Source organism: Indicator indicator, chromosome 7 (assembly GCF_027791375.1).
Source record: "Indicator indicator isolate 239-I01 chromosome 7, UM_Iind_1.1, whole genome shotgun sequence".
NCBI lineage: Eukaryota > Metazoa > Chordata > Aves > Piciformes > Indicatoridae > Indicator > Indicator indicator.
Window position 1 is genome coordinate 32,700,494 of NC_072016.1, and position 22,673 is coordinate 32,723,166.

At 39.3% G+C, this 22,673-nt stretch overlaps 2 protein-coding genes across 2 annotated transcripts in view; one reads left to right on the plus strand and one right to left on the minus strand.

Annotated features, from left to right (window-relative positions):
* Positions 1-22,673, plus strand: part of DOCK1 (dedicator of cytokinesis 1) — a 340,787-nt gene that overhangs the window by 86,522 nt on the left and 231,592 nt on the right. The gene's annotated exons all lie outside the window — the stretch shown is intronic.
* INSYN2A (inhibitory synaptic factor 2A) overlaps positions 7,245-22,673 on the minus strand; it is a 33,657-nt gene continuing 18,228 nt past the window's right edge. The window contains exons 2-3 of the mRNA XM_054382285.1: positions 16,154-16,225; positions 7,245-7,428 (exon numbers count right to left, since the gene is read on the minus strand). Coding sequence (XP_054238260.1) covers positions 7,245-7,428; positions 16,154-16,225 — 256 coding nt within the window. The remainder of the gene's footprint in view (positions 7,429-16,153; positions 16,226-22,673) is intronic.

Below are 22,673 nucleotides of genomic sequence, written 5' to 3' on the forward strand. Positions count from 1 at the left end.
GCATTTACTTGCCTTTACTTGACTGCACCTGAGAAAACCAAGATAAGGGCAGACTGGGATGATGGAGGAATGCAACAAAGCCCCAAGTTATTTCTTTTTAACAATGAAGAGCAAAGACTGATGTACTAGCTGCCAGTGGCTCTGCTTTGGGGGGCATAGCACTGTGATTTTAAAGCCTGACATCAAAATTCTTTATCGTTAATATTGGTCTAAATAATGAAAAAAGTGAGGCCTATTGACATGTAAAATGGGGATAGATCTTTGTGATTTTTGGAGTCTCACTGTGTGCGTGCTTTCACATTATATTCTCTCTTAGATGTGTGTATTTGGCAATGAATATTTGAGACACTGATCAGTGTGGACTAGATTTCTCATCTGAGTAGCTGTCCTGGTCTACATAGATTTGGTTCAGTTTGGTTTGTTACACTGATTTTTTTTCCTTGAAGTTTTTCTTTGGTGGTCATATCTCAGTCTTAATGTTGTTTTTATCTCCGTTTTTCTTATTTAATTTCTCTGTGTAATTGGACAGACAGATGTTTGACTTGTTAGGAGGTTTCCATCCTTGGGGCATCTTACTTGGCTACTGCTGTCCCATTTACTTGATGTATGGTGATGTCTGTGTTGGTAAACACTGCATTTGTAGTTTTGTCTTTAGTGCATCATCCACTAATGTTTTTCTCCTCTTCCATTTTTATTACTTTGACTCGAAAGAATAATTTTTAGTTCCTTTGATTTGATAGGATTTTTTGTTGTAAGAAAGCGATCATGGATCATCAGATCCATTATTGGAGCATGAAATGGTTTTGAGTAGAGATTTTTACAGGATATTCTAGTGCTGTGATGCAATTACAGTTTACATGTTGTTACTTTGTGTGTTACTACACAAATTATTAACAATATGCAGCATAAATATCTTTTAGTTTCTGTACAACAGTATCATAGAATGGCTTAGGTTGGAAGGGACCTTAGAGATCATCTACTCCAACCTCCTCACCATGGGCAGGGACACTTCTCAACTAGACTTGGCTGCTGAAGGGCTCATCCACCCTGGCCTTGAACACTCCCAGGGAGGAGGCATCTACAGCCTCCCTGAGCAATCTGTTCCAGAGTCTCACCATCCTTGTACTGAAGAGCTTTTTCCTAAGATCCAGTCTAAACCTGCTCTCCCTCAGCTAAACTTCCCTTCTTTCCCCAGTTGCACAGAAGATGTAGTGTTGTAAGACATACAGGAAACTTCTTCAGCTATGGTTAGGATGTGAATTAATTATTGTTTTGATGAGCATGATTTCAGTGGTATTTTAAAATGTTAATTATTCCTTTTGCATTTATCAAATTATATTTGAAAACTTCTCTTGTATGTATTTTAATTAAGTGCAGTTATATTAAAAATATCCACAGTGATCATGAATACAGCTTGAAATCACTCTGCCTGCACACTCTGTAATTATGTCATGAGCATTAATAGGACTTTGGTATTTTCATGTATTACTTACTCCTACCTTAAAATCTAGCCTGTTGCGGAAAGGATCCTCCTGTAATCAATCAATAAATTCATTTGGTCTGCAGAAAAAATCCCCTATAATCAACCAATAAACTCATTTAGTCTGGGGACAGGATTCTCCTGTATTCAACCAGTAAATTAATTTTCTTGGTGTCAGCAAAGTAGGAAGAGTAAAGTGGAAGTGATAACAATTAGCAAGCATAACTTGACCCTTCTTGGGTCAGAATCAGATTGAAATGATGGGGTGGTTGGTTTGTGGGTTTTTTGGTGTTTGTTTGTTTGGTTGGTTTTTTTTTTGGTCAGTACTAGTATAATTTTACTTGGAACTTATATTAGAGGATTATTCTTAAAGGATGAGTAGAAAGAATTTAAAAAATGAGCTATGCCTCTTTAAAATCCTCTAAGTAACAATAACTTCAGATGAAGTAAGCCACAGAACACAGAGGCTTGTCTGATATAAAGATAGCTATGGTGTTGTACTAAAGCTGGTGTGCTTTGACCTTGAAGAACTACTTAACTGTGTCATTTCCATCTAAAACTGAATTTAAATGCACTATAAATATGCAAAAAAAACCCCCGCAGACTCTTGGAATCAAAAATACAAAGAAATTGGTATTTATTCCTGTAGACAAGTAGATCTCCAGTAAGACTTAACAGCTGTTAGCTTTATTCTGAGGATCCTGCTTTGAATAGCTTGAGCAGAAGACACAGTCCTTGTTTGAGACCTCTTTTCTCTTAGGTAGCAAAAGAGAAATGTAGATGTCTAATCCCCTTACAATGTTAAGTTTGTTTAAATTCACCTTCTTTCTTGTAAACCTCTATTCTAACTGGAAAGCCGGTGGCATTTAGGATGCATGAACTTTGGGATCTATAGGGGTAAAAGATCCAAGATAATTGTCTTGTGAAGTTGTTTCCGCTTACATTTTAATAATATTACTCTTTTATATCCTTCTGTGCCTGAGGTTTGCACGTCTGTCTTGCTGGTTTTGATGGTGTGGTAATAGTGAGAGCTGGTGTTTTCTGAGAGGCCAGAGGTCTAGGTGATCTGTGAAGAAAATGGACTCAGGTTGTACCAGGAAAGGTTTAGGTTGGATATTTTGAACAATTTCTTCACTGAAAGACTGGTCAGGCCTTGGAACAGGCCATCCAGGGAAGTAGTGAAGTCACCATCCCTGGAAGAGTTCAAAAAAACTTCTAGATGTGACACTTAGGGGTATGGTTTAATGGTGGAATTAGCAGTGTTGGGTTAATGGTTGGAGTTGATCTTGGAGGTCTTTTCCAATCTTAACGATTCTGTCATTCTATGATTGTCAGGAATTTAAGCAGTCAAATGAAACTGCAGTTCTCTTGGGAAGTGGCAGAAGTGGAGTGTTTAAACATAATGTGATCTTATGTTGGTGAACAAAAATCTTCAGGAGAAGATGAGGTTGCTAGGTGGGTTGATGTAATAGCAACAGGAGCCACTGGATTTAGTGTTTCAGGAGAACATTAATTGGAGACTGTTAAACATGTAATAATTCAGTGACTTTCTCCGCTTTACACCCTGCGGATAGGGCTTTAATTGATCCAGGAACAGTTGTTCAGTACCAGTTTCTTTTGGAAAAGCAGTGAAAGATGGATGCATTGCAGTACCAGCCTGCCCTTGTGGATAAGGCAAGGGACCAGCCTTGTGGGTAAGGCAGGACCAGCACAGTCATTTCATTAAATGTGGCTACTTCACTGCAGGATTTACAAACATTCTACCTTAATCTAGGACATGATTTTGGTAACTCTTACCTGATGCCTACCATGCTTCAGTCTAAATATGAGAGTATTTGGTACAATCTTCTAACATTGGTTTTTTTTTTTTTTTTTTTTTTGTTTGGTCTTCAGCATTCTTCAATGCTGTGTTTCACATCTGTGGCAAAGTTTCTGTCTATTAAACATTAAATTGCCAGTTAACCATGATTAATTACAGGAGATGCCTTTTCTCCAGTATTGATCAGACTGGAAACATTCTCCCAATAGTCTTTTCTGACTTTTCTGTATCCACCTTCAAATACTGGAAGGCTGCTCTAAGGTCTCCTCAGAGCCTTCTCTTCTCCAGGCTGAACAAGGCCACCTCTCTCAGCCTGTCTTCACAGCAGAGGTGCTCCAGCCCTCTGATCACCTTTGTGGCCTCCTCTGGACCCGCTCTAACAGTTCCATGTATTCTTTGTTTTGGGGGCTCCAGAGCTGGACAGAGCACTCCAGTTCCCTGGACCTGCTTTGGATGCAGCCCAGGTAGTATCACAATGCAACAAGTGGGTCTGGGCTGTGCCCTACCAATGGTATGGGAACAAACTCACCTAAACAAAACAACAGTTATTTTAATTAGCCAGAGTGGTAGTTTATGGATTAGGAAATAATACTAAAATTTGTTTAGTGCAGTCTATGTCATTCTACTAGAACAGAATTGTGTTGGAATAGCAGTAATATTTTTACTGGCAGTCCATTTAAATTCCAGAGGTAATACATAATGTGTGGTCCTATACAGATGCTGAAGAAGTGGTGTGATCTCTGTATACTGGATTGGAAAGTACTCATGAAAAATGAATCTATTTGATCTTGAAAATAGTGATTAACCTTTAAAGCACAGAGTGAAATTAATCGTGTAGGTGGTGGTTTGGCATCCTAAGGAAGAAAAAGCAAACACTTTGTAATGAGGGTAGGTTTTTTTCAGTTTTAATAATGATTTTTTTTTTTCTGTTTATCCTGATTTTTAAACTCTTTTTACAGTGCCTTTTTGTTTTTCCTTAAGAAAACAAGTGATACCCACATGAATAGTGTTTCCTAATAGTTCTAAACCAAGGAATGTAGCAGTTGCTTCATGGAAAATATACGGACTCAGAAAATAGCAAGTAATATAAAATCACTGCAGTGTTTATTGACTAAAAAGTAGTTTTAAGCATGATAAGGGGAGAAAGTGCATATAGCAAATTAGTGTATGAAAGGTGCATGGTATTGTCAGAGTGAATCCAGTAAAGCCACACTGAAAGTAAAGATGCATTTTCTTCATTATATCCTCATTTTATAAGATCTTCTACGTTAGGGTGAAAGTAGTTTTGTCAGTTATATTGAAGTAAAAAGCTCTAAAGAATTAGGGTTTGTTTTTTTTTTTTTTGTTTGTTTGTTTTTCTCTTGGTATCTATCTAACCTGAGCCTGAGTGATTCTAAATGTAATACAATATGATGCCTTTACACACTTGGCAAAAACATTTTATTACAAATTACATTGGTATGGTACCGAGCGAACACAAGATGCCGGTTTTAAAGCAGGACTAGATGTATGCTAGCTTTCCCAGTTCTTAAAAAAATGTAAAAAATTAAAAATTTGCAACTTCTTTAAGAAAATAGCCTGGACATGTACAGACCATGCCGTGAGAACTTCTACTTTTAGCTCTTTCATGTTTCACTGGTGAGTTTTTTTTCCTCTGTTGTTTTCAATGGTTACAGAATCCTGGTCTCTGTGATGAGAGAGACCCACACGTAAAAACAGTTTGGTTTTGTGTCAGTCCCTGCACATGAGACATTTAAAGTAGATTTATGGGAGAAGCTGCTGATTTGGTGACACTAACCATTTGTAATTGATATTCAGAGATGCTTGATTGACTTTCTTGAACAAAAACTCCAAACACTAGGCCTGTCAGCATGAGTGAGTTTGTTATTAGCACTATTTAAAATAACACTGAATAGTTGTATATTTTTCTTTTTGATGTCCATATTTGATATTTCTTTCTCTTCAGGAAAAATAAAATATATTTTCTTGGTTGGAAATATTTGGATTGCTAAAATATGTCTTGGGTGGGCTGTCTTGTAAACAGTTCTATATTTTTGATTAAAAACAATATAAAAGACATGAAACACTTTTTTTTTTCTTTTTCTTTTTTTTTTTTTTCCTTTTTTTTTTCATGTGAAACAATTGCACTTCCTTCCTGGTACCCAGGATCACCTTTTCTAATCCTTCAGCTTTCAGAAAACAATTTCAGGATACTGTTTGCTTATATACAAGAACTTGTAGCCCTCTTGAAGATTTCCTGCAATCTTTTTTTTCCATTTTAAAGCATGGTGAAATTAATTTGGAGTTGGCCACAGACATCTTCTGCATTTCTGTTCCCACGTCAACTTCCTTTTCTTGCACTTTGCTTTGGGGAGAGAGATTTCTACGTTATTTTACTCAGGTTTTTTGGATTTGGTGCTGAATGAAGAGGAAAAATAGTGCAAGCAAAATACTTGAAATTTTTTAGTATGTCCACACTCCTCTGTGAGTGATTATGTTGCTTCCCCCTAAAGCCTGAACAACCTGTATCTTGCTGATGTGGTTTCAAAACCAGGTCTTAGTAAACCAATTTGTCACATGACACTTGATGACTCAAATTATTTTAAATCCGTAAAAAAGAAGCCAGGATTCTCACTCCTTGACCACTTCTGGTATGAGAGATTTTTCCATAAATGGTTATTCTAGATGCAGGTTTAATGATAGTAGCAAATAATTAAAGGAAAAAGGTGCAGTTTATAATTCAGAGCAAAATTGTGCCATTAAAAAACCCCAAACAAACAAATCACCAAAAAAAATATGAAAACATGATTTGCATCTCTTCCCTAAGTGTGTTGGTTAGCAAGTACAGTTAATTGAGATATAAATTATAGGAAGTTGGGAAACTTATCTGAGCAGCTTAGTAAATAAAGAACATTTAAAATTACTGCTCCTTCCAAATGGGTTTCAAAGTGTTACACATACTATAAATTTTCTGGTGCCTTCTGCAGTAGCATAGAGATTCTCCAAAGATTGTTACAGAAAGATACCAAATTAGGGCAAACACCAACAATCTGTAGAGCTTTTGATTGTGGGATTGCTTTGGGTTTTTGTTTGTTTGGGTTTTTCTTTATTTGTGGCATTGAGACCTTTTGGGTACCAAAAGACTGAAAGTGAAATCTAGGACAGATGATTGTCCCATAGCCTTGACCCTGCCAGCTTGCTGTGGTTAAAGGCTTGTCCTGATTTGGGGAGGTTTCTAGCTGCTCATCTGCTGGAAGAAAAGCAGCCAACTCATTTGTCTGGTGATGAGGACATAGCTAAATTAGAAATGAAGGTGCATTGTCGAGATGCGGTTGGCTGATCGAAGTCTACATTGCATGAAGGCAAATATACATAGAGTCATACCTTGGAGATTATTCATGGTCTTGGACCACATGAAAAATTGTGCTTTGTCCAGGATATGTGTGCTGAAAACTGCACTCTCCGATCAACATGGATCTGTAAAACTGAAGACCACTGCAAACATAAGGCTTGCTTTGCTTTTTTCCCCTCGTTGTTTAAAGACAATAAACCAAAAGGCTTTAAAAGAAGAGTGATACTTAGCTGTGTACAGGATGACAGCCTACAATTTAACAGGTTAGAATGTGACTCTTTCAGATCTAAGTGGGGGGGGAAATAAATTTTACTTTCCGTCTTCGTACAAATCTCAACTCAGGTTTTACATCCCACATTGGTGAACTGCAAATAAAAGTCGGCAAGACGCTGGCCAATGCCTTGCCTCTGGACACTAGTTCGTAGGTACGAAGGCCTTTTTGGTACGGACGGTGAGAACTGAACACCACCAGCATGGTCAGCACTACACTGGCCTGGAACACTCAGTCTACCAAGATCCTATCATAGATGATTGATAGAACTCCAAATATATTTTCAGAGAAGGCCTTGGACTCCACAAGTAATGGATTTGGGTTAAAGGAACCAGAGTTTCCATCTTCCGTGCTTTTTTGATTCAGTTTTGGATTTTTGCTTGGGAGTAGAGGAGTAGCTCTCCTGAGAGTAAGGCAAAGGTGCAACCTGAGTTTCCTCAATGGGATGAAGTTTTCTCAAAACTGGCTGTAGTTTATCTTCTTGCTGTTTAAAATCTAATTCCACACTAAAAAAGGGAAGGAAAGAAAACCACAATTAGTTACTGTTACAGTGCTTGGACTCAATGAAAATAGAAGTGTTTTCCAACCAATATTCTGAGATTTGGTAATTACATGAATAGATTTCAATTAAGCCAACGTGACACACCAATACAGAAGTGCTTAATTTGTGATATTCAAATACAAAGTATAAGTGAAAGCTTGGAGAGGAAATGGAGGGGGAAAAAAAAAACCATTGGATAAGAGAAATGAATGAGACTGTGCAAATTTGTCCCTCCTCTTTAGAGAGGGCTTTGAGGACAGATGCTGTGATCAATTCAGCGACTGAAAACTAGAAATACAACTTTCCCCCTCATCCCTGTGGGCAGACGTTTCCCCCACACCCTCTCATATGTTGTTGAGGAGGAAAAAGACATTTCAAATCCAAGAAGATAATTGTTAATATTTCAGCTATATGCTAGATCTATACCTATGAAGACATGAAGGTGCAGGAGGCAGCTGTTGGGTGTCTTGTTACTGCTGAAGCACACTCCAAGCCTGCTGATTGATACCCATCCTTAATAATCCAAGAAAAGAATCCAACTTCAACTTGAGAACATGCTCTTGTTGGCGGTTGAGCTAGCAAAAAGCAGTTGGTTGACAGAGAATGCTCTACCACAGAAACACTTTAAGTAATACCGTGAGAGAATTTTGGCATGAAACAGATTCTTTTCTGAGAGCACTCATCTGAAGTGGCATGGAAATGTGTGCAGAATTTGGCATGAATTACCGATGGTTTGTGTCTTGGTATAAATTTAGGAGGAAAAATAAAAGGCCTTTCAGCTCTGGCATTGGCAGAGTTCATTTTGACTTTTCAAAATGCTAGTACTTGCAGGGAAGACCTCTTAAAAGCTACTTAATAATGGTGTAAAAGATATGTTGTTTTAAAAGAAACTTGAACAGATAATCAATTTCTATTAAAGACCTCAAGAGAAAAAAATCATCTTAGTTCTAATCCAGGTGAAAAAAACCCATGTTATTTTCTACTGCTTAAACCCATTTGCAACAGACTTCAGGCTGTCTTTCAGCTGTTTGCATCAAAATAAAATATTCTGCTTCTGGAGAGCACAAAGAGGATAAATGAAATCCATATTGATAGACAATAATCAATTATTCTGCAAAATTTACAATCAGAAACGCTGAAATGCAAGTGTTTGATCTGATTTGGTAGGTTTTTGTAGCTGAACAGCTTCTCTATGCAAACACTTTGCTTGCAAACTTAGCATGTATCTGTTTGTGCTGCACTGATAAGTCTTCCCACTCTGTCATTTTCACATTTTTTTAAAATCAGCTATAGCTGATTTTAACTTCATAGAAAATATGGAACACTTTTATATTGGGGATGCTGATGGGTGAGGAGCTGGACATGATCTGGAAATGTGCACTATGAGACCAAACCTGGGCTGATCTCCAGCAGCATGGGCAGGAGGTGGAGGGAGTGGATTCTGCCCACTCTGCTGAGATCCCACCTGCAGTGCTGGGACCGGTTCTAGAGACCTCAGCACAGGAGAGACATAGACCTGTTGGAGTGGAGCCGGAGGAGTCCACAGCAGTGTTAGGAGGGTTGGAAGCCCTCTGCTGGTGAGGCCAGGCTGGGAGAGTTGGGGTTGTTCAGCCTGGAGAAGAGAAGGCTCTGGGGACACCTTAGAGCAGCTTTCCGGTGTTTGAAAGATAGTTGGAGAGGGACTTTTCATATTTGAATGAGTATAGTGACAGGACTCCAAACTTTGAGATTGAATTTAGATGATATTCTAAGAAGAGGTTCTTCCCCATGAGCATGGTGAGGTACTGATACAGGTTGCCCAGAGCAGCTGTGAGCAAAAGCTTCAAGCCTGGCAGTGTTCAAAGCCAGGCTGGATGGGGCTTTGTGATTCTAATTTCAGCAAGTATCTGTGTTTGTATGATGTCTCTGTATTAATGCTGCAGATATTTCCAGTTCTTGCCTTCATGAACTTGATTTCATCACCTGTCACAGCTCTGCCAATTTTGTTTTTCTTAGTGCTATTTTTGTATCCTAAGTATTTATAGGATTCCCCTCAAAACGACCTTTTCTTGAAATATTCTCTCTGCTACTTGGCTCTTTTCACTTTCAAACTTTGTCTGCATTTGTCTGTGCTTTAAGCATCCCCATGATAATTTCCTAAATTTAATTAGCGAGGACGGTATGTTTTTCTGGCATGATGGAGATTATAATTACTGGCTTCAGAAGTGGTTTTCTTTAGATGAAATTAATATTTTTGAATAGACTGGCAATTGTATGTAAGCCCTTACATAAAGAAGAGACTAATGTAAATATTACAGAATGCTAATATCACAGATATTTGCCTGACACATCTGATTAGGACATACTAAAGGTTCACAGTATTGCCAGACTACGAATTTAAGGTTGGAGTTTTTCCACATTCGATGCCTGTAAAATCATTCCTGAGCATGAAATTCCATTGCAAGTAGTTAGGTGGTTTTATGAACAGAGTTAAGCAGGAAAATGTTGTTAATGGTAATATTCTGTTTTTTCTGTGTTTTCTCTCTAAAGCAACTATGTATTTCCAAGGTTTAGTAGATAAACTTTGTTTTAGGATAGTTGTCTGTGTATCAGTGCTGGCACAGATGTCGTTCTCATGAAAACGTGGCCAACTGAAGTCACATAACAGACCTTTAAGAATTTTATTTTTATGTGCTTGTTAATCAAAGGCAAGAACTTTGTAAATTAAAATCTCTGCAATTCCCTCACAGTGAAACAGGTCAAGACTAGGATGGATGAAAAACTCTTTGCAGTTGCAGCTTTCGAAGTTACATTAGTTTGTGCTTCACTGAGCCCCAGAGCTGAGGATCCTGGGTCTGTATTTTCTGTCACTTCATTTTCTGTTAGGGACTGATAGTAGTACATAGAGAACCCAAACCGAGAAAATGAGGTGGTTGGGTGTTTTGGTTGTCTTTGGGTTTGTTGTGTTTTGGTGGGTTTTTTTTGGTGTTTGTGGGTATTTTGTTTGGTTTGTTTTTCCTTTTTTTCCTGTTTCCCAGATCTTGGTGTTATTTATTGCACAGCATGGATGTGCTCTGAACTGAGAAGCCAGGCTGAAATGTGAATCACAATCTTGTCTTGAGGACGATCCGGTGCTGTGCTGTGGAAGTTAGGTTTCTAGTGGGTGAGGCAAAGTGTCACAGAAAGGTAGAGGGTGACAGTCAAATGCTACCTTGAAAAATATTTGTATGCAAGACTTATTTTTGGAATTGAAGTCAGCAGAACCTCTGCAGGATTTCTCTGTTTGTTTTGTTTTGGGCTTTATGTTCCCCCAGCCTTTTCTCGTTTTTGTGTTTGTGAAATGGAGTTAATTGTGTTTGGAAAACAACAAAGACTCTTGCGCTGTCGTAAGGAGCAGCCCAGGACACACTGGGAACAAAAAACTATTTTCTGTGCAGAGTTTGAATCATGGTCAGGAAAGAAAGAGAAACAATATGCATTGAATAGCTGCTTGTCAGCAAAGGAGCCTGAGGTTGGTGCCAGAAGTCCTACAGGAGAGGAGTAAGGAACTGCTTGACTTACTAATTGAGTACTTGTGGTGCAGTAGCACTGATCAACATAAGGTTTCTTTGGGCTCCAGCCATGTTTGGAGGCCCTCAGAGCACCTCAGAGGTGCTTTGGGGTTTGCATGGCGTAATGTCTGCATGTGTGTGCTGAATAACGTGTGTGGGTTGTGTGCAGGGCTCTCAGCAGGGGCTGTAACTATGTGCACAGGACCCATCCTCTCATAAAAGGGGTGATGTAGAGCCAGATTGGCCAAATTATACACCTCACTCAAGTGCACCTGCAAGGTGGCCATCTTGCTCGGGCTGCTTCTTTCTGGTTAATCCCATTTTGCCATGACAGGTCAGACCAGATGATCCTGGAGAAGACTGGGGAGACTTTAGACTACATTTCAATATCTGGTGGTGATTTACAGGAAGGCTGAGGAGGGACTGTTTAGAAGGGGTTGTGGTGATAGGATGAAGGACAATGATTTGGAACTGGAGCAGGGCAGACTTAGGTTGGGATATAAGATGGAAGTTCTTCACAATGAGAGTGGTAAAATACTGGAACAGGTTGCCCAGAGGTGGGGTTGAGGTCCTGTCCCTGGAGGCATTCAAGATCAGGCTTCCTGTGACCCGGGCAGCCTGATGTAGTTAGAGGTGTCCCTGCTGACTGCAGAGGGTTGACTGAAATGACCTTCTGAGAGTCCCTGCCAACCTGAGGCCATTGGTGAATTCCTGAGGTCCCTTCCAACCTGGCACTTTATGATTCTACGCTGCTATGATCTAAATCTAACCATTGTGATGTAGGGATTGGTGTGGTGGATTTTTTGGTTTGGGCTTTGTGTTTTTTTAGTGGTTTTGAGAATATATGTTAATGAGCTTATTTTTGGTGTGCTGGCAGTAGAAAGAACTTTTTCTAATTTTGTTTCTATGTAAGGGATTGACAACAAAGTTTGAGGAATTATAACCATTTGGTTTAAAGCATATGGGCTGTGGGAGGGTATCTAGCAACAAGCTCAGAAATGTGGGTGGGTTTTCTTCTTTTCCAGCATGGTCACAAGTTGCTAATGTGAATCATTTGAAGGCTATTAGATGCTAATGATTGGATACGTTGGTTTGTTATAAGAGCACCAAAGCAGAATAACTCAGATTCAGGACCAGGTTGATGAGGGCTTTATCCATTTAATCTCTTGGAACCTCCAGGGATGGAACCTACACAGATTATGGGCAGTCTGTTCCTCAGCTTTCTGCCTCAAGGGAAAGCCTTTTCCTTCTAGTCAACCTCAGCCTTTCTCATTCTAGTGGACACCCCTTCTGTTTACCTTTTTATTACCTAGTCTGTAATCTTAAGGCTCAAATCCTGCAGGCGTTTCTCAAGCAGTTTAACTCTTTGCACTTAGGCAGACCAGGTGAAGCAGGAATTAAAGAGTATCAGACTGCCTCTTTCTGGGTCACATTAATTGGATGACATGACATTAGTGCATGCCATGTCTTGGAAGAAGGGGGATCCAGATAAGTGTTAATCACTTGAAAATTAGCTTAATACACTTCAAGCAATCTCTGTTAAATTTCCTGTTTCAACCTGAAAATCACAAAGCATTGTCAGTGGTACCAAGCCATTAAGACCCATTTTTTAATACCAAGTATCTACTGTCAGAGATAAGAAGGATGTAAATTAATTAATGTGGGTAGGAAATAAAGATGATGACAGTTACTATTCTCATCATTTAGTTACCTGCTTTTACTGTTCTGATGTTATCTTAGTGATTTATGTTGATGTATTTTCACTTTGTGTTGCCATATTTATTAATAATTATCACTGTATCTAACCTTTATAAGGAAACTACTTCCATGTGGGCTCTGTGCTACTTCCTTAACTTAGAATTATAAAGTTATTTAGGGTGGAAAAAACCTTCAAGATGCTCAAGTCCAACCATTAACCTGGCACTGCCACGTCACCATTAAACCATGTCCCTCAGCACCACGTCTACACAGCTTTTCAATCCCTCCAGGGATAATGATTCAACCACTTCCCTGGGAAGCCTGTTCCAGGGCTTCACAACCCTTGTTGTAAAGAAAATTTTCTAATATCCCACCTATTGGACAGGTTAACAAAAAAAAAAACAAAAAACAAAACAAACACCCCCTCATGACCATGATTTTAACTAGTTCCATTCACCACTGTGGTATCAAGAGTTAAATGTCATAGATTCTATTAAAGAATTTTTTGTTGGGAAGGCACCTTAGAAGAAGGGCTTCAGTATCAAAGGCAAAATTGAATACTGAAAACCAGCATAATTCAAAGTTTCAGTGGGGTAAAAAGTAGCCAAATTAATAATTGAGACAGGTTTGAGTAATTTTTTCCAACGGCTGCAATAGTGTAGTGTATTGGTTTGTTCCTCCTATGCAGAAACTGGCTGGGGATTTGATCCAGTAAGAAGTTTACTTCCAGAAGCTCAAGGAACCTTGTAAAAGCTATTGAGTACTTCTGACCTTTGTGACTGAAGGGGAAGTCTAGTGTGAATTCCTCAGGATGCTCCTTCAAAGAAATAATTCACGATAAAGCCCTAGAATAATGCACTAAATTTTAAACAGAAGACTCATTTTCTCATACAGATTTCTGTTCAAGGATTAAAATTCACATGGCATGAGAATTAAAACAGGAGTGAAAAGGGCAGTTCCACTAAAAGATAATCAGAGAATGAAACAGGCTGTGAAGATTTAGTTCATGTGGGGTTTGGGTGTTATAGAATTGGGACAGTTGCTGCATATCAATGTAATTTCTTAATAGCAGGATTTTGCTGGACTTTGGTATTTAAATTGACTTTACCCACACAATATATCCTAACAAAACTTAAATTTCTGTCCTTAAAATTGTCAGTGGTGAATCTAATTGTAAAAGAAAAGTGCCAAAATTTGTCTTTTTGTATACTTGTCTTTTAATTTGTAGAAGATGCTTTTGGATCTGTTCTGTGATCTCAGTTTATGAGACATTGATGCTAATGGAACAGATTAACATATGCCACAGATTAATGTTTGATAAAATAGTTGTTTATTTCTACTACTTAGTCACTTTTTTTTTGGTTAACTACTATTTGAAATACTACATGGAACTAACTAAATTACTTAAAATACATAATGCTGAATAGTTTTTACCAACTGTTTTAGACTATTACTATGGAGTTGGGACTTCATATGTTTTTCCTCCTTTCTTGTCCTGTCACTTTGTTACCTGGGAGAAGAGACCAACACCCACATCATTCCAACCTCCTTTTGGGGAGTTGTAGAGACCAAGATTTGCCTTGAGCCTCCTTTTCTCCAGTCTAAACAACCCAAGTTGAGGGTGAGCAGAAGCTCTACTACAAGGCAGTCTGAGGGTGTTTCATCAGTGAATTTCTCTTTTATTTCTTTGGTTACTTTTCTTCCCTCTTCTCGTAGCTCCCCTATTCTGCTTTAGACTTCTTGCCTGCAGCATATATTCCCCTAATCTGTCAGAAAACTGATCTGATTTTTGCTTAAACTTGCCCTAGAAACATCGCTGTAGGCAAGTACCCAGCACTGACAGGTTCAGTCCAAATGGCTATTCTGGTGGGAAATAGGGAAGAGCTCGACCTGACTGCTACTCTGTCAATAGGGAAACATTTGAAATCTGCATTTCTGGAGTAATTTGTGTAGTGAGTGTAAGAGGTAGCTACTGGAAGGTTCCTTAACTTTAAATCTGCTGGCTAGGAATTTTCAAGAAAAAATTTCCAAATTTTTTTGAAGTTAATGACACAAAAATTGTGTCCCTGATACAAACATGCTAACAATCTTTAGCAGAATATTCAAGCAGTTTGTAATTTTTTCTTTTATGTTGGACAGTAATGAGCAAACCTGCATTCACCTCACAGAGCCCTGCACCTTAACAGCAGGGCTGCAAAGGAGATCTTTTTACTTTGAAGAGAATCTTAGAATCCGACCTAAACCTCCCCTGGTGAAACTTGAAGCCATTTCCTCTTGTCCTGTCGCTTGTGACTTGGGAAATGAGACCAACCCCAACCTAGATCCACCTTCCTTTCAGGGAGTTGTAGAGAGGGAGAAGGTCTGCCCTCAGCCTCTTTTTCTCCAGAGTAGACAACCCCAGTTCCTTTAGCTGTTTCTCACCAGACCTGTTCTCCAGATCCTTCACCAAATTTGTTGCCCTTCTCTGGACCTGCTTGTAGTGAGGGGCCCGAAACTGAATCCAGTACTCAAGATGTGGCCTCACCAGTGCCTGGTACAGGGGCACAATCACTTCCCTGCCCATGCTGGCCACACTATTGCTGATCTAGGCCAGAATGCCATTGGCATTCTTGGCCACCTGGGCATGTGCTGGCTCATACTCAGCTGGCCTTTATCTACTGGATAGTTTCATCCACTCTTCTCCAAGTGTTTCAGAGAGGTGGTGTGACTAACAAGTATATCAAATCTTCACTGGGGTGTGGCATGAAGACTTCAAATGTCTAATTTCAATAAATTAGTGGTGCTATTTACCCTGTATGTTTTAAATCTTCACTTAGTCAAAATTCTGGGTAGCAGTGTCTTAGATTCATAGAATGGTTTGGGTTGGAAGCGACCTCCAAAGGTCTGCTAGTCCAGTCCCTCTGCAGTGAGCAGGGACATCCTCTACTAGATCAGGTCATTCAGAGCCTTGTCAAAGTCTGACCTTAAATATCCAGAGATGGAGCCTCACCTGCCTCCCTGGGCAACAAGTTCTAGTGTCTTACCACCCTCACTGTGAAGAATTTCTTTCATTGTGCTGTTCAGTCTGGATTGAATTTGATTCCTTTAGCTCTACAAGTCTCTCTCTCAAAACTACTCCTCAAGTACAATAGTTGCTGCTTTAAAAATCCATTTGAAGCATGTTGACTTGTTGAACAGCAAACTCCTGTTTTCAGCAATGTGAAAATGAAGCTCACACCTTGCAACACTTCACATCCATGACCTGCAGCAGCAGTACTGACCATAATCATCTAGTTTTGATCTGAAAATTGTAAACTTAGAATCAAGTGTCTGTTGAATTCTATTAATTTAGTGAAGTTAAATTTACGTTGCGGTTAAATTGCCTTCATGTCTTTGACAAAGCAAGGCTAATGATCCTTGGTTAGTGAATAAATCATTACATTGACTCAGGAAAAAGTGGGAATATGAGTGGGTATAACCTACCTATAGATAATACATGCACTGTTCCTGCATGTGTCGCAATTAGCCGTGTCTTGACCGGTCCGATATGAAAGCCTACAAAGACAAGAACACCAGGTCATTTAAAAGTAATTTGTTTTACTATATTTTGCCTACTACAGTTATTTTCATAGACATCAGAATTTCAGTTTGTTGTTTTGGTTGTGGTTTTTTGTTTTTTTACTGTAATACTGAGTGCTCTAGGAAAACTGTATCAGAAATAGCACATTCAGCTTCACTGAACAATGGGAAAATGAAGTTGTTTTGGAAAATGAGCCTTTAATGACTGCAAGGAGAAAATAAGAAATTTATTTCCATTAGACTTTTGTAAATTAAAAGGGAAAACAAAAAGGAAATTAAGCTGCATGAATCTCTTTTTACTTAAAGCTGATGTGGCAGTAATGGTTTGCTATATTTTTCTGTTCTCAAATGTATGAGGCTGTTCCTTGTTATTGCTGGATGTGTAGAACACAATAACTGGAAAATGGCCTCTATTTAGAAATGTTGTATCTCAGCAGTGAGGTGGGAATATCTGTTGTGGGGATGTTTATGTCTTAAAAGAAAGAAAATGCTACTTAGATAATACTACTTGTACTCACCTAGCCTACAGTTGTCTTCTGTCATGCTTTGGTTAGAAGTCTAGTGCAGCAGGGTCTCTTAATTTACCTGTGCATTGTCTCTGGTCAATTTGAATGAAAACAAGTTTTTCTTTAAGGTGCAGAAATACCTTCTTCTTTTTTTTTTTTTTTTCTTTTTTCTCCCCACAGAAATTTTATTAGCATAATTTAAAAGAACACATTTGCCTGTCAATCAAGACAAATGTTTTTGCCTGCAAGTGAGCTTAAAATGAAAATTCCTAAGTCGATATCCATGTGTTAATACTTTCTGTGAAATCAGAGGTTGAGACTCTTTTATCAGTTTGGGTTAAGTACAGACTGGTATCAGCAGAGTTGCTTCACAGTTCTTTTAATAGAAATAGGGAAATACTTCATCTGTGGACTTCTGAAGATGTGAAAAATGGATCTGGTCAGGATTACTGAGGAGAATTCTTCTGGAGCCTGGGACCTTCCTTACCTAAAGAGTTCAACAAACTGATCTCAAGTAATTCATTATTGCCTTTGCATCTCTGTACCTACCCTGCCCTCAGCTGCCCTTGCTTCCTTGACTCTCTGCTTTTTCTCTCCTTTCCTGACAAAGTAAAAACAATGAAAAATCCCAAATTTAGAGAAAAGCTGACTTAATTATATGACGGAATACCAAACTTAAAAAGTATTACTGGGAAAATGACACACAAACTGTTGAAAGTGCTTGATCCCAAGATAGAAAAACCAGCATTTCTAGAATGCTGGAAGTTATTTATCTTAGTGAACATATTGTTTGCTTTGAAAATTACCATCTTGTTTTCAAAGTTACTTTTCTATCTTAAAGATTTCAATATCAATTTAAAAATTTATTATATCACTTATTTATTACATATAAACTTAAACTTTTAAGAAGAAATTTATTAGTCTGAACTTGAAGGCAGAGAGTGAATCTGAGGTTTGAGTCCAAGTTTGTCTTCAGATGTGACTTTTTTACTTCCACTGTGATTAATCTGATTATCAACCATTTTGGGGTAGTGTCCTGCAGAGTGCTCTGTGGGTGCAGTGCTTTGGCATGGGTGTAGCACCTCATAGGGGGGTGAATCTACTTTTGTTATAAATACCTTTATCTTTCTGAAAGCAAAATGCAAGGTAGAGTTCTCTCTATTGCAGCTATTTGTTTGTTTGAAGAGAGCTGGAACTCTGGGTTTGCATCTTGATATGCATCAATGGCCTCAAATGCTTTTTATGCAGAGGAATAGTCTCAAATTACCTAGATGGCTAAATTTTAGCACCACAGCAAAGCCACATCTGCAAAAGAGCTACTACAAAGCAGAAATTCTTCAATAAGGACTATTTAATATTTGAAAATAACCCCAGTACTAATTAATATTTGGTTAGACTTATCTTTTATGTTCTTTAACAGCAGAGTAGTGTCTGGTTTTCAACTCTCCTTTTAAAATCTTTTGGAAGTTGATGTTCAGATTGTCACCACACCATTAAACTTGGGCTTGTAAAATTTGATTGCATTTTGGGGTTTTTCCAAGATATTGATCAGATACTAAAAGCTCTTAGGAAAAATACAACGTTTAAAGTGTACAGATCAGTTGATGAAAGGCTTTATTTACTAAGGACAGGAAGGGTTGTTAATAACCACCTTCAGAGGAACACAGCACAGTCATTTGAGTGCCTCTTTATAGGTAAAGGCATAAACACACTGCACTGGGTGCCAGGTTGGGTCGTTTTTATTTTTCTCCTGATTAGTTTCCAGTTGTGACATTTTCATTTATCTTTGTACACCTGAAAACTACTGGTCAAATACACAGTTAATTATTTGGCTTGTGGACTAACAACCTCCTCCTCTCTGCCAGTCTCTCCTGTTTCCATGTAGTGCTGCAGGGTTTTGCTGTATGCCTCTCTGTTCCTTAAGAAATAATTTCATATGAAAGGGTTTTTAATTAGTTTTTAAAAGGCCAGTGTTTACGAAAGCAAACTGTAGTATCCCAGTTATTTATCCTGCTAATGCCTGTGCCTGTTATCCTGGATTGCTGTGAGATGAGCCCTGTGACAAAGAGTGACAGTGACAGCTTCGTTGTAGAGCTCCTGAGGAAAATGGTTGATTGTATTTCTGGGACATGCCTGGTGCTTTGAGGGATTCACCCTAAAAGAGCCAGTTTTACAAGTGGGTGCCATTGTAGGACCAAGGTGGCCAGGTCATCTGTTTACAGGGAATCTTGTCAAGTCTTCATTTGAATTTTTCTCCCTTCAGTGGGGTGTTGAGAGCCATATCTTTCACTGTGGGACTGGGGAAAGATGAGAATCGTTTGTCTGAAAGAGAAATGAGCGTGAGGAATATTCCGGTGTGTGCTGAAAACTGAGTGCAGAAGAGAAAGGGATAAATGGGAGCCCCCAGGACAAATCTGCAGTGGTGGCATGTCGTAGTCATAGCCCACTAAATCTGCTACACAACTAGGAACTACCTCAGTGAGAATCCCATAGGATTAAACACCTAAATATATTGCAGTATTAAAAATCATGCACATGTCTCAATCATTTCATTCCCTGTATGTTGACACCAGTAAAACAGATAGATGGTATCATAGAGTGGTTTAGTTAAAAGGGACCTTCAAGGTCATCTAGCTCCAAACCCCCCTGTCATGGGCAGGGAGACCTCTCAACTAGACTTGGTTGCTCATCCAGCCTGGCCATGAACACATCTAGGTAGGGGGCATCCATAACCACTCTGGGCAACCTATTCCAAAGTCTTGCTGCCCTTGTACTGAAAAACTTCTTCCTAAGATCCAGTCTAAACCTACTCTCCTTCATCTTAAAACTGTTCCCCCATGTCCTATTGGTATAGACACCTTTATGAAAAATCCCTTTCCAGCTTTCCTACAGGCTCCCTTTAGGTACCGGAAGGCACCTATAAGGTCCCCCCCAGTGTCTTTCTTCTCCAAGCTGAACAACCCCAACTCCCTCAGCCTGTCCTCATAGCATTTTCTTAAAGCATCATTTTTCATATAGGATAAGTTTAGTTTTTCAGTGGTTATTTTTTCCTGTCAAACTGCATTCTCTTGAACCATACACCTGTCTAGATTTCTTTGTCAGCTATGTGGTGTCACAGTCTTTGGTTTCCAGAAGGCAGTTTGATAGCTCTTTAGCCAGGGCTGTGTTAATCTGAGTGTTAGTCCAGTGCAAATTCAATTATTTTTATATAAATTAAACTCTTCATGAAAGAATTCTGTTGTTGATACCCCAGGGCTTTGGACTTTCAGTTTCTTGTTTTCACATAATTATCTACATAAACACTTGCATGGAATTCATCTACTTCATGCCAGCAAAGATTTTACTTGGTGTTCCACATAAATCTCGGGCAGAGAGGTTGATTTGCAGTGCAGACTCACTGAAAAAATGAGCTTTGTATCAGTTTTTACTGCTAGAAGCAGTTCGTGAGCACAGTCTGGATACTGGGTTGAGGAGAACAAAGCTCTGGGTGTTTATACTTCCCCTGTGAGATAGAAAATTTTGGATAAACTACTTTTTTTCCCCCCCTCCCCTTAAAAATAATTCTAAGGGTAGTCTAGTGTAGAAGAGCTGAAGGTAGAGACCACTCAGTCTTTTCTTTATTGGTAAACCAATGGGTGATTTTCTGCAAGAGTAAATCCTTAATGGCTTCAAACTACAGAAGAGAAGATTTAGATTGACTCTTAGGAAGAGGCTCTTTACCATGAGGGTAGTGGAAGACTGGAACAGGTTGCCTAGGGAGGTGGTTGGAGGCCCATCCCTGGAGATACTCAAAGTGAGGCTCAAAAGGGCTCTGGGCAACGTGATCTAGTTGAGGATGCCCCTGCTTGCTGCAGAGAGGGTTTGGACTAGATGACCTTCAGAGGTTCCTTCCAACCCAGGCCATTCCATGATCCGGTAAAAGGTGAAGTTTTTTTTCACAAAACAAAGATTCCTACAGAAGTTTTATTTTCTTTGTAGATAAACAGAAGTTGGTTTTGGTCTGGTGTATACCCCAAGTTGAGTGAGATGTCTGGGAGCCAGGAGCTCCCCCAAGCTATGATTCTCCTTGGCACTGTACTTCACATAATCTCAGTGGTAAACCCTGCAGCTCATTGTACCAATCTGAACAGCCTGATTTTAGGAATGCCTTGTCAGTTTGAGATGCATCACGTTTTATAACTTACTTCAGTTTTTCCCTCTTTTAATCCTTTCTTTGGGAAGGTTGAACGATGAGATTCTGCTGACCTGTCTGGGGTGTAACCTGGGACACCTCAGATCTGCTGTTTGAGGCTGTGGATGTGCTCTTAATGCCTGATCACTCACAGGAGGGAGAAAATCCATCGGTCTTAAAGTGAAATGGAGATCTAGTTACATTTTTTAGTACATTCTGAATGCTGAATGAGAGGTTGTTGATTTCACCTTTCTAGTTGTCATCTCTGTCTCCTGGCCTCATCCTGGCTCTCCTTTTGTGCCTTGGGTGCTCTTGTGGGCTGTCTGATGTGGAGTTTGGTATGTTTATGCTATAGTGTGGTCTGCTCATGTCAGGTCTTGTACAAAACATGCAGCACTGCTGGTATTAAGATTAAGCCTATAAGAGAGATGGGGACAATCTTTTCAGCAGGGCCTGTTGCGATAGGTTGGGGGGGTGGGTTGGTTTTAAATGAATTAAGGGAGATTCACATTAGAGGGAAGGAAGAAATGTTTTATCCTGATGCGGGTAAGACACTGGCAAAGGTTGCCCAGAGGAGTGGTGGGTGCCCCATCCCTGGAACCACTCAAGGTCAGGTTGGATGAGGCTCTGAGCAACCTGCTCTAGTTGCAGATGTCCCTGCTGACTACAGGGTGGGGGGTTGACTAAATGACCTTTAAAGGTCCTTTCCAACCTAAAACCTTCAACAATCCTAAGGTGTGAGGTGCAGTCAGAAGGCAGCACTTGGCATCTTTGCTTTCTCTACTCCTGACTTCCATGAACAAGATCCCACCACATCTCGTCCCTTCCGCTACCAACTACTAACTCCCATTTGTTTTCTCACTGATCATAGTAAGAAAGATGTTCTAGTTTATAGTTGGAAAACCAATTTGTTTTGTAGATGGAAGCCTACTGGTTTACTTAGGCTGCTTTGTGGGTAACTGGGTAGGATCTGTACTACATTATGGCTGGTTGTGGCTTATTTGTTGTCGGTTTTCTGTTTGGTGTTTGTTTGGTAGGGTTTTTTTTTTTTCTTTTTTCCCTAAAAAAAATGAAGAATTTAAATAGAGAAGTATAAACTTTTTAAAAAATTACCTAAATCTTGTCAGTACAGCAAAGTAAATCCAGCACTGCTTATTTCTGGTTTGATGGATTTCCTGCTGATCTGCAAGAAGGGAACTGAATGCTTGAATTCATGGAATCATAGAATGGTTTGAGTTGGAAGGGATCTGGAAGATCATCTAGTTCCAACCCCCTTTCCTCTAGACCAGGTTGCTTTAACCTGCTCTTGAACACCTCCAGGGAGGGAACATCCACAACCTCCCTGGGCAACCTGTTCCAGTATTTCACCACCCTCACTGTAAAGAATTTTTATAATACCCACTCTAAATCTGCCCTCCTTAAGCTTTGATCCATTCCCTCTCAAGAAGCCCTTGTCCAAAGTCCTTTCCTGGCTTTCTTGTGTGTTAACCAGCTTCCCTGGTATTCACATTATTACTGTCTTCTGTACTGCTTCAGCATATAACATGTTTTTTTATACCCACTAACAGGAAGTCATGTCTCTAACAGCTTCAATCTTTGATATCTTGCATGTTCTATATTGTATGGATATGCACAGATGGGCACCACGAGAGTCATGGATTTTGTGGAGCTGTATGGTCAGGTTCTGGAGACAGGATGGATGTGGGTTAGTTGTTCTGTGATGTCTGCAGCTAATTGGTGGTGTCAC